This window comes from Tricharina praecox (assembly GCF_024521635.1).
Source record: "Tricharina praecox strain CBS 144465 chromosome Unknown BZA05scaffold_22, whole genome shotgun sequence".
Classification (NCBI taxonomy): domain Eukaryota; kingdom Fungi; phylum Ascomycota; class Pezizomycetes; order Pezizales; family Pyronemataceae; genus Tricharina; species Tricharina praecox.
Genome location: NW_026250424.1, coordinates 264773 through 277056, shown reverse-complemented (window position 1 = coordinate 277056; position 12284 = coordinate 264773). Strand labels below are relative to the sequence as shown.

General features: G+C 54.7%; 1 protein-coding gene across 1 annotated transcript; it reads left to right on the top strand.

Moving 5' to 3' along the window:
* Positions 1 to 8365: 8365 nt before the first annotated feature.
* Positions 8366 to 10018, top strand: BZA05DRAFT_129473 (uncharacterized protein). The gene is made up of 2 exons (XM_051478774.1): positions 8366 to 8620; positions 8793 to 10018. The coding sequence occupies exons 1-2, from the start codon at positions 8484 to 8486 to the stop codon at positions 9904 to 9906; spliced, it is 1251 nt and encodes a 416-aa protein (XP_051337089.1). The 5' UTR covers positions 8366 to 8483; the 3' UTR covers positions 9907 to 10018.
* The last annotated feature ends 2266 nt before the right edge of the window (positions 10019 to 12284 follow it).

Here is a 12284-nt window from a genome sequence, read left to right as displayed (position 1 = left end):
TCCAAGCCCAGTACTGCCAGCAGAACAGATACCGGTATACCTATTCGATAATTTCGCTCCAGCTACACGAGTGACAGTCAGGAGCATCAAAAGGCATGTACCGTATCCTGTCAACGTCGGAAGAACCAACACCGAGTGACAATTACGAAGAAAGTGGTGTCCCCAATTCCCATCAGGCCTCTCTGCAAGTACCTTGGTACCGAGTCTACGGGGCAGATCCATGCACTCCACTCCACCCAAACCAAGCAACCACTATTATACCTCCATACCATACCTCCATACTATCTCCATTCCATTTCATAGAGTCTGGACAAGGTATTCCCAGGTCCACGTTTGTTTCGTCAGTGTATGACAATTACAGGCCACATCCACGCAGACATTATACGCATAGAGACAGCTTGCGACGCACCAGAAGCCGAGTGCGATCGTTGTCGACCTCGGCACTCCACTATCGCCGACCGCCGTGCTGCTGCATCGGGAAGGATTCGGTGAGTTGACAAATACCTCCCATAGAGAGAGAGAGATGGAACATCAATTTATCGTCGCATACGGCCTTACTGGCGGCCCCGCCTACCCGTCCTTTCCTACCAGCCCCACGAGAAATCACCTCTCATAGAGAGATAGAGCGAGAGGGAGAATCGATTTTATTATTGCATGCGGGGGAGCGAGCGCCAGTGATCGAGTGAGTGTGAGTGGAGAAGCAGTGATCCAACTTCTCTAGCCACAGCCGAAGTATCTAGCGGTATGTACGTAAGTTGTAGGTACTTGGATACGGCGCCGAATCTCCGATGAGCCAATTCGACCGTCGGATGTATGTATTGTACGTATGATACACGACTCATCCACGCCGGACGCGCGTTCGGAAGACTGCACTGCACTGCACTGTAGCGTTCAGTTGATTCTTGCTGGAGTACCTACAGTTATAGAACCACGTACATACGTGAGTGAGTACTGTACCTATCACTCACATCTCACCAGTACTCCCACCCACCTACCCGGGTATGTACTCTACGGTACATATGTCATCTGCGGCGTACGACATCTGTCTTGGAAGCGCGGGCCGAGTCGCCTCGGCCCTCGCGGGGCCTCATCCATCAGCCATCCAGCAGCCATCCAGCATCCGGCGACTTTCTCGATACGGCGGGGACTGCCGCTGGTTATTTCGTATGTAAATCAATTGCGCTGCGTGGTTGCCGGTCGGCTTCGTTCCTGATTAGATTACCTACCTCGCCACTTCACTTGACTGACATCTGCACATCTGCACCGTAAGCCCCGGGGCTGAACGATTTTTTCTTCTTTTCGCTTTTTTCTTTTGCGTGGCTGGGGAGCGGGGGTGGATGGTGAGGGGAGGGGGGGAGGGTGGTCGTCCCGCACGTTCAGGCTGATGTCGTTGGCGACGAAGGATTTTGGTGGGCGGTGGTGGTGGCGGAGAGAGATTGCGGATGGAACGGCCAGCTGTGGTGGGCAGGTGCGCAGGTAGCTGGGTAGGTGGATATGGAGATATGGATGATCGCGGTGGGTCATCTGCTCTGTGCCGTATGTATCTAGAGACTAGAGCAGGTATCTAGAGTAGAAATGTGGAGTAGGTATGTGGAGTATCCGCATCGAGCGGCGACAAACACATATCTACACACATATCAACATATCTACATGCATACGATCCTCGTGATCGTCCTATCTCTCCGTGTATGTAGGCATCGTAGATATCGTATGTCTATGACATAGTTACATAGGGCCGAATGATCCCCCCTCTTGGCGCATCGGGCCCGAGCGGACCCGCGGTTTGGCGAACTTCGAAGTGGTTTGGTTTTCAGCGCGCACTATGCCATCCTAGTGCACATCCCCGGCTAGGCCGCACGTTACATACTAGTATGTATGTTGGGCGGGCCCACTGGTCACTGGTGATTGAGTGGCGACTGACGATTGACGACTGGCGACTGACGACTGACGATTGACGCGTCTGTAGCTAACGGTATGCCGGCGTTGGGATTTGCACTATCAACAGCACGATGGGTACTTCACTTTTGTGTTTGGCATGCAGTTCATTGCAGTACCCAGAGCCTTAGTTATCGAGAATCCCCAAGGCTTGATTGAGCACACACAAGCACACACAGACTTTACATCCCATCTCTCTCTCACACCCTGCCCCCCCCCCCCCCCCCCCCCCCACCCCACACACAGAAGAACCGGTACTGTTGCGTCACCGTCGCCAACCGACTTCCCAACAGGCTTCCCAACAGACGCCGTCACCGCGGCGAGCAACAGGTAGAGTAACTACAATCGCGGAAACCGCGCCGCCAACCTTGCACACACCCAACGTACCCAATGTATGTCCCTACCCCTGCGAATGGACTCCCACCGACGGTTTAGGACCAATCATAGCCCATGCACCGACCGTCAGGCTTTGCGCACCCTTGGTCGCATTAACTGGAATTTGGGGAATTTGGACATGCAGTTGTTGCGGTTGTTCGTCAGACAGAGAATAGAGAATATGTAGAGTGGCGGCGGGTTCGACAGGAAACGGTGGGACTAGAGTATAGTACTCTACCTGAAGTGGAGTGGAGTGGGTAAGTATATATCCGATCCCATTCTGCCTACATGAGAACCTGAGTGAGAGCATGTAGGTATACCGGCCATGTTCTCACTCCTCCAAGCCCATACCACCGAGTACCAACTCCCGAGATGCCAAAGTACCGTGCTGGGTCACGAGCGTCGTAGTGAACCATTGAATGGGGGTGGCTGCCGTTGCGGGAAGTAGTGCACCTACTCTACATACCGGTATGTTAAAGCGGGTGTTTATGCCTGCGCGGGTTGGCATGATCTCTCGTGAGTCGCTCCTGGGGTCAATCCCGGGCACCTACATTCCCCCCGCCCCGCCCGGCCCCGTCAGACGTGCATGTGGCATGGACATTCGACGATGGGAGGGGAAGAGTACCCGGGGAGGGGAAGCCTCTCTTGTCTGGAATATGGATGACACGGTCGAACTCGAAGCCTCGAAGGTGAAGGTGAAGGAGTTGAGTTGAGTTGAGTTAGTTACAGGCTTAGTTACAGGCTTAGTTACAGGCGTGGTTACGCCTTACGGGAGGAAGTTCTATGCATAGCCTAGCATTCACGCCGACGGGCACTGGTTACTGGTTAGTTACTGGGCAGTAGGCACATGGCACAGAGCAGGCAGGGGATCATGCTACGTCACTCACGGCGTAGTCCAATCGCCTCCTCCAGGCTCCTCCTCCTCCTCCGAACAACATTCCACATACCAGATACGGTAACTCGAGCGGCGTAGGAATTGAAGCGGTAGATAGTAGCGGCATCGCTAGATTCCATTCGATTCGCTGCGGCAACTTCCAGCCGCGGTGCCAGGGCATTGAGGGTAGGGTTCAGAGTTGCAACACACTTCCAGCGTCCAGAGTCCAGAGTCCAGAGTCCAGCCTCCAAACAAAACAAAACAAATAAACACAACCTTCGCTTCTCCGAAACGATGGCGCACACCTGCTCTACCGTATTATCTCACATGAGAGGTCTGGGTATAAATGTCACTGTTATAGGTCTAAAGCGCGCACTAGGTCAGACTAGAGCGCTTAGGGGACTAGCGCAATATCAAAACGCGCCCTATGTGCTCGGAGACAATTCTCTGGCTGTCCACAGAATCTATTCTATAGACTGATTTCCCCCCCCCCCCAGAATCGATTACAATATGTACAAATCTAACTAAAACTCGTCTGCTCGCCAAAATCGTACTCAACACCATCATCCTCATCCTCACTGTCACCCTCACTGTCGGTAATTTGCGGGAAAGAAGTTACATGGCTGCGCTGAGGTTTCCCTACCAGCCTGGCTCCGGGCTCCTACTGCTGGAAGGGCAGCTGGAGTTGAGGTTTTTGGTGCAGCCGGTGCTACGGCTGGTGGTGCGGCCGGTGCTGCGACTGGTGATGCGGCCAGTGATGCGCGCGGCTGGTGGTGCGGCTCAGCGTCAGCGTGCGGCCGGTGCAGGTGGAGGAGCAGCCAGTACAACTGGAGGAGCGACTGGTGCTGCTGTTGGAGTGACCGGTGCTGCTGCTGGTGGTGCGGCCGGTGATGCGGCTAGGTATTGGGTCCAAAGTGAGTCGACTGTTCGACTTCGTTTGGCTCTGGAAGGAATGGCGGCTGGAGGGCAACCCAACGTGGGACGACTGCGATGGGTTGTTTCCGGGGCCCTGGTGGAGGTTTGAACTTAGCTGGTGAACGCGTGAAAGGTGGCCTGACCGGATCGGTAGATGGTTAGCTGTCAAGCTGTGAGAACAATGATGTGAGGGTTTCTACTGGCGGCGCTGAGTCCGATACTTGGTCGTTCATCATGGTGAATAGTTGCATTATTCTTCCGAGATGTGAGGAGGATAGTACTGTGTAGTTGACGATACTTCCAGCTACAGAGTCGTGTGTTCAGCTGTATGAACATACCTGCCAGCCCCTGAAGGCTGAACACCTGACGTTGCATAATTGCTCGGCGCGCTAACCATAGACGCCCTAGCTCGCACTTACATGCACTAGTGCCTTCAACAGGAGTTTTCATAACCATACCTCTCATGTGAGATAATACGGTACCTACTCCAGTTATTTCATAGGTAGCTGGCATCCGACTCTATATACCGTATGATACCGTACCGAACGATGGAAGCCTGAAGGTTGAAACATGAAACAGCGCAATGATTTCCGTGCGATATTTCCGTGCGGTACTACCTACTGGTATTATGCACGGCCAATGGCGGCCAACACATTGCATTTAGCTATTAGTAGCGCATTTTACCGCCGGGAGACGGTCGGTGCCAGGTGCCAGGTGCTAGGTGGGCCCCTTTGCCGCCCGCCCGCCCGCCTATGGGTAGAGTATATGAGTAAGTGGGTGCTCAGGTATTTATGTAACCTTTCGCATGTATGCGAGCAGCGGGAGAGAGAGAGGGAGAGGGAGCGCTAAAAATATCTGCATGCACTCTGGAGTGACCGCTGGCGAGTCTCAACTTCCAAAGGGAAACAAAGATCACCGGAAAGTTGAAACCTCAACGGTCCTCAAGTACCGTATGATAGGCATTAAGAAACAATACGACCCCGCAACACAGCAACGCAGCAAATTGACGCAGCGAAACAACACATTGTAATAAGTATTTACAACCCGATATCGATACGTGTCTAAGTAGTAAGCCAATCATTCCGGAAACCTATGTATGTAACATGTAGCAACGCAAGGATTGATCGCCCTCTCCTCCTGCTCCTGTTCCTGTTCCTTCTCCTCCTGTTTCTAGGAGGCCGTTTTCACGGCTTCAGATTATACTATCAGTCTCTAGATGATCCTGACAATCCTGATAGCCCATGGCCCATAGGGCGTTCGCGGGGCATCCGACGTCCGTAGCCGTTTCAACTTTCTGTATGTAGTTCGACGGGAGGCCGGAAACTTCCAATTTCAGTACCTATCACGGATCCGTGATTCCGTGACGGCGTGGCCCATTCGTGGCTGAGAAATGGCTATCTCGCGTTGTGTGGGATGGGGAGGCTTGCCTCGATGGTTGCATCCCATCCACGGATCGATACGTATGAACCATGGTTCTGAATATCAGCCGCACCCGTCGAGATTCTGGATTCGAGACGTATGACGGTCGGTGCGGAGAGGTGGATGGCTGCAATTGTATTCACAGTACCTAGTAGTAGGTGGTTGTGAGGGTGCAGTGGAGCTTCATGGGTGATGGCTGGACAAGATATATCGGTATCGGCTTATACCAGGCTACGGGCAATTGTGGTCGGTACATACTATGATAGGTAGATCGCAGAGAACCGACCAACGGTCGAGATCTCGAGGGAGATCAGCTGTGCACTTCCATCTAGGCGTGCGGATTGCTACTAGGTAGTATGTAGGCTACGCTTTCCAAAACCATCCCATGGACGCCGGTACATAGTGACGATCCGTTTCAACTCTCGGCCCTACCTATATTGAGCCCTACCCATCGAGCCCATTGTAAGTTCTCTGCTGTTGGACACCAACTAACTACTCTACGATACGAAACCAAAAGTTTGACCCCCGCGAATAAGTGAGCGAGCGAGGCTCTATGTAGGCCGAAGTTAAACAGCTTCACGATAGTTTCGACGCCCTCAAGGGTGGAAGCCGGAGTCGAGCATCACCTACCATGGCCACCGGTTCGAGTAGAGTATCAGGAATAAAACTGCTAACTGAGGATCGGCAACGAGCCTTCACCCGTGCCCTCGGAACCGACTCTGCCCTACTTCCCGAGCGCGGGTAGTTAACTATCAGACTACCATCCAAGGGATGTGAAGGTTCAACTCCAGGATCTGTTGCGAAGGGGTGAGGTGCGAAGTTTAATCCTATGATGTATACCAGAGGCCAGACCGCCGTTGAGCTGTGAAGCAGTGAGGTCACAGCCCGATGGTAGGCGGCCCGCTAGTCATTGATTAGCGGCTCCCCACCTAGCGCTGGCCCGCGGGCCCAGCCGTGTGCCTGGACTCTGGCCTCTGGAGAATCCGTGGATCGTGGTTGGCGTTTGGTGCCCGGAGCCAAAAAAGGATCGGAGGTGGAAGTCGATCCTCCAAGCTCCAACAGGTAGTCTACCGGTAATCTTCAAAGTTCAAATCATAATCGGTACTATACTTGCGGGTCGAAACAAACTCGGCACGTTCGATCATTATTACTTTTTGGTTTCAAGGGCCGGCAACGATTCGCGAACGATTGGTTGTTTCTCGAATCCCGACCCCACGCACTCCACACTCCGCACTTCCGTACTTGAGGCTGGAGTACGGTATGTAGGGAAAGTATGTACATGTGGTAGATGCTTGCATCGATGTAGGTAAGTTGCAAGGAGCCAAGGAGGTATCATCACGTCAGAAGACTGCCTGCCGTACCAACTTACCCACTTACTTTAGCAGCAGCTTGCAGTCGATTGTCCGATGCACGCCCGCGATTGTTGCTGGAGGGAGCACTCTAACGATCGACGTCCACATCTCCTCCACATCTTCCTCCTCCTCCAACGGTCAGCCACCAGAATTGGAACGAACCCCGGAGAGGATCCGCATTCCAAATCCCGATATATCCTCGCTCCAAGAGTAGACGGAGTAAGGTAAGTACTAGCAGGTAGTGTGCTCGACGCCTCGAACGGCCATCACCTCAGACGGTGCCGCAACCCAGCAGCACCGCCACTAGCAAACCGCAATACTTATCATCTTCTTCATCTTCATCGGCAGCGTCATCGCTGTTTTGCTGCGGCTGGTGCCGGTCTCGCAATCAGTAATCGGCTTCCCTACGTGCTCTCCTCCGTTCGCTGCTGCTTCAGCTGCGTCTTCCTGGCCATACATTCCATGTAAACAAATCCCCTTCCCCCTCCCCCTCCCTCCCCCTCCCCCTCCCCCTCCCTCCCCCTCCCCCTCCCCGGCCGTACCGCCCGCTCCCTACGTCTCTCATCTCCAAGTCTCCCTCTCTCTCCGATTGCCGGCTCGTCTGGGGTGCGGTTGGGTTTCCAGCGTTCATCTCGTCTCGTGTTTTGGACGGGTGGGTGGTGTGGGAGCGAGAGTGTCTTGTCTGTGGTGGTAGGGTGTGGTCTGCAACTGCAATAGCGACTGCAGCTCTTTGCTTGCTTGTCTGCTCGCTGCGGCTAGGTGGTTACTCTACATAGGCTTGGTCGCACTCACGCGCTCCTCCTCCTCGCTTTCTTTGATTGCTGCTCACTTCTCAGTGCTGAGTGCTCAGAGTGCTCATTCACTTCGCTTTACTCACTTCCTTCCTTCCCTCCTTCCTTCCTTCTTCTCCGCACAACAACACCACCACCTCCACCATCTCCGCACAACCCATTCATAGTTGTTACCTGGTACACTCACTCAAGCTGCTCTGCACCTACATAACCATCTCCACCAAGTGCCTTCCCTCGTTCGAGCTGCACACTGCACACTGCACACACTCACACACCACACCCATTCACCCACCATTGACTAATAACTGCCACCCACCACCCACCACCACCACAAATACCAATACATACCACCACCATATCCACCACCACCATATCCACCTCCTCCTCCCACCACCACAACACCCGCACTTACTCTAGCACAGCGCCTGCCTGCCACCCTCCCAAAAAACGAGTGCTCTCACCCTGCCTCGCGCCCACCCCCTCGCTAGTGCAGTACCTAAACGAAACCAACCAAAACCAAGTCGCCCCCCCCCCCCCCCCCGACCGACTAACTGTCCGATCGCCTTCAACTCCACGCACCACCATCCACCACCAACCCTCCTCCGCCACCTCCACCCCCTCCTCCTCCGTCGCCGCACATCGCCGCTAGGTACTCGATCTCTACGTCCTCCCTCGGCCGGATATCGAATGGGTGCATAGAAAAAGCGGATCGGACTTCCTCTCCTCCTCCCCCTCCTCCTCCTCGTCTTCCTCCTACTACTACCTTCTCCACCACTGCGCCCCGCCTGCTCGTCGCGTTTCTCGTTCGAAAGTTCCTTCAACATGGCATCAACTCCTACCGGCGCCCCGCCCGTGGAGACCCCACATGACAACGGTGGTGGTGGAGGCGGTGGACCGACTAGTAGTCCTCTACTGTTCTTCGTTGCATTGGGTTTTGGTGTTGTTTTTACGAACTTGTGGTATGTTCGTGTGTCCCCCCAACCACCATCCCCCCCTCGGAGTCCTGCATAAAGGAACAGGAAGAAAGAAATGAAAGAAAGCACAAAAGAAAGAAGAGGGGACAAGGAGAGCTGCGTCTGCTGCCAACCGTATTATGGATGAAACCAACTCAAATTTTTGTTTTTTGTGCAGGATTATCGTCGGTGTCAAGTACTGCTTTCGGTACAATGCGAGACAGCGAGCGCGAGCCAACGGCGACGAGGAAGTTGTCGACTTGCAGGCCATGCCGCGACCGCACCGACGACGTAGAGAGAAGAAACTGATGACCCTGGACGAGGTCAACGAGCGCTTCCCCACGATAAAGTACAAGACTTGGCAGGCTCAGAGGGAAGCCGCGGGACTACCTTCAGAGGGTGGAATCACGACCGCACCCAACAGCAGGGCGGGCAGTATTCACCATGTCGAGTCGGCTGTCAGCGAGCAGTCGTCGCCGGGCTGTGGGAACAGTGACGACCGCGACGGTTCGACGCCCAAGGTCGGCACCCTCGCGATGCCTGCTCCTCCTGCTGCCGCGCATGTGGTGGACAAGGAAACGGGGGCTTCGACATCTGTGGCCGAGGCTCAGTTGTTGGGCATAATTGAGGACGAGAAGGTGTCCGTGAAGGACAAGAGGATGTCGGACATCTCGGAGATAGAACAGGGCAAGGACAAGGACAACGAGGAAGACGACGACGACGATCACGAACACCCCGTTCCCGCCGAGCTACTCAAGTCCGCCGGTGACGCCTGCGCGATCTGTCTAGACACGATCGAGGACAACGACGACATCCGCGGCCTCACCTGCGGACACGCGTTCCATTCGGCGTGCCTGGACCCGTGGCTCACCAACCGTCGCGCCTGTTGCCCGCTCTGCAAGAAGGACTACTACGTGCCAAAACCACGGCCCGAGGGAGAGGCCCAGTCGTCGGACGCACACGGTGGTCCCTCGCGGTCGGAACGTAATCGCCGACAGCGACAAGCCGCAGCTCCGCCGACTGGCATGTTTACGGGCGCCCCATTTCACCGCCGACTCTTCTTCTCTTCGAATCGGCTCGCGTCGTCGTCTACGGCTGGCCGCAACGATGGACGGAATGGGGTAAGATCTTCGAGAACGTCACCACGGCCGCAGAACCCGCCTCCTCCCCAACCACAACAGGGGAGTAGTCGGTGGAACCATTTCCAGCGCCCAGCATTCCTCAACCGCGGAAGAAACGTGGACAGGACCACGGCTCCACCGGATGTGGAGGCGGGCACCGCGAGGCGTTAGTCAGCAGGGGAAGCAAAACTTTTGGGTGGTCAGGCCATCGTATATTGAGCCGAAATCGACAGATATGTTTCCATAGCTGTTGCTTTTCGGACGGTCTTTTGTATTCTTCATCTTCCGGGCTATTTCCGTCGAGGGTTTTTTCCTTTTTTCCTTTTTAACTTTTTTACTTGTTACTGCTTGTGTCTACTTACTGGGATGGCGTTCGTTGGCTGCGTTTGTGCGTTTTATGCGTTAAGGGGGGCGTAAGTATGCTTGCTTGCTTTGGTCGGTCGGTCGGTTTGCCTCGCTCGTTCGTTTCGTTTTGTGGGTAAGATGGAGGGATGGATGGTTGGTGGTGTACATTTGTGCAGCGGAGTGCGGTTTCTATCTATTTTCTGCAATGTGGTTTGGTAGGGAAATGGAGTGTTGTGTCATGTCGTCTTGTTTTTGTCGGGTCTGGTTTGGCGGGTTTGGCGGATTTGGCGGGTTTGGCGGGTTTGGCGGGTTACTCTGGTTTAACTGGTAGGGCTGCACGGTTACTTGGTTACTTGATTACTTGGTGGAATTTTTACAAGAGAATAATACCTACTCTACATCACTATGAGATGCGGAAGCCTGAAGGGTGTAACTGGGTGTAACTGGGTGTAAATGGGGAGGGAGTGTAAGCCATATGGTATGGTATGGTATGGTATGGCATGGGCGGCTGGTGAAGTGAAGGAAGTGAAGGAAGTGAAGTGAAGTGAAAAGTGTTGTTTCTGTATATCTCAGAATATCTCAGATGGTTCCCTACCAACCTACCTACCTTGGTCCGCTCACTCGTATCGTTGGCCTAGTTGGCTGAGTGGATCTGCTGTGAGTGGATGGGATATTGTCGACGCCGACGCCGGTACATTGTCAAGGGCTTTATGGTATTGTCTGACGGGTGAACGATTTTTGGTGGGTTGGCCATTGATATTGTGCTTCGTGCACGGTACCTGGTGTTTACACGCTGCGGGGCTGAGCCAGGGTGAAGCGGGGTGCACCAGATCCCCCGCTCCCCGCTCCCCGCTCTTCGACCCGCTCTTAGTATCCCCGCATTTATGGCATCCCGGTGAGTGAGTGAGTGACACACTGTGACTGTGACATAGGTACTGTAACCGTAACCACGAACTCGCATCTTGCATCTCATCTCATCGTTCCCATTCTCTCCCTCGCAATCATCCGCATTATCATATATAAAAACCCCCCATTCCACTCCCCCCATCCCCCATCCCACTCCCCCTCCTCCCCCCTCCCCCCTCCCACCGCCCACCCCCCACCACCACCCCCACAACCAAGAAACAAAAGAACTAACCCCACGTACCGCCTCCACCACCACGGCCCTGCCTCTTCTGCGCCGAGAGCCTCCAAGAATCGTCGCCCTCGCCGAAGCGATTGAACAGCGGCTGGATGCGCTCGTTCTTCCTGCGTTTGGACAGCTCGCCCTTGCCGCCGCCGACCTTAAAGAAGCTGGGTGCTACTTCGACTACTCTGTATTAGCCTAGGGATACTAGAGGATGGGGGAGCAGGGGGGGAGGGGGCGTACCTAGCCATTTCGGCTCTATACTCGTAGTGCAGTGCATATACTCCTTCGTGGTCATGACGAGGGTATGAAAGATGACGTGTTCGGCGGGTTTCCCAAACAGGGCTGAGGAGGGGTGCATATAGACCGGAGTACCCTCTATGAGGGTGCGGTAGCCCTCGGAGGGGTCCTTCCTCGCGGAGTTGCGGAAGAAACCCGAGCACAGGGCCTGGCGGACCTTCATTGTGTTCCTGCCGCAGGAAACGATCTTGTGTTTGTAGCGAGACATGATCATTTCGAGCTGCTGGCGCACGTCCTTGGCGCGCTTCATGGAGCGCGCCTGGATGAAGTTGTCGAAGCACCAGGGATTGGAGTACGCAGACTGCTTCCAGCTGTTGTACACGTTGAGCAGCGTTAGGTGGTCGCCGTGCGGGTCGTGGAATTTCGCCTTCTTCTGGTCTGCTTGCTGCTGCTTCTCTTTGGGCCGGTAGAAGACTGTCTGCACGGACAGCATCGCCACGATGCTGAGGATCTCGTCGCTGCATCCCATGTCTACGCTGGCGATCAGGACCTTGGCTAGTGCGGGTTCCATGGGGAAGTCGGCCATCTTGCGGCCCAGGCGGGTAAGTAGCCCTTCGTCGTCAAGGGCGGAAAGGGCATACAGCTCTTCGAGCGCCGTCAACATGGTGTTGGTAGGAGGCGGGTCCATAAAGTCGAAATGCAGGAGGTCGTTTATTCCCATGGCTTTGAGCATCAGGATGGTATGCGAGAGGTTTTGCCGCTGGATCTCGGGGACGGAGGTGGGCAACATCTCGCTCTGGAAGGCGGCTTCGGTGTACAGACGGTAGCACTTTCCAGG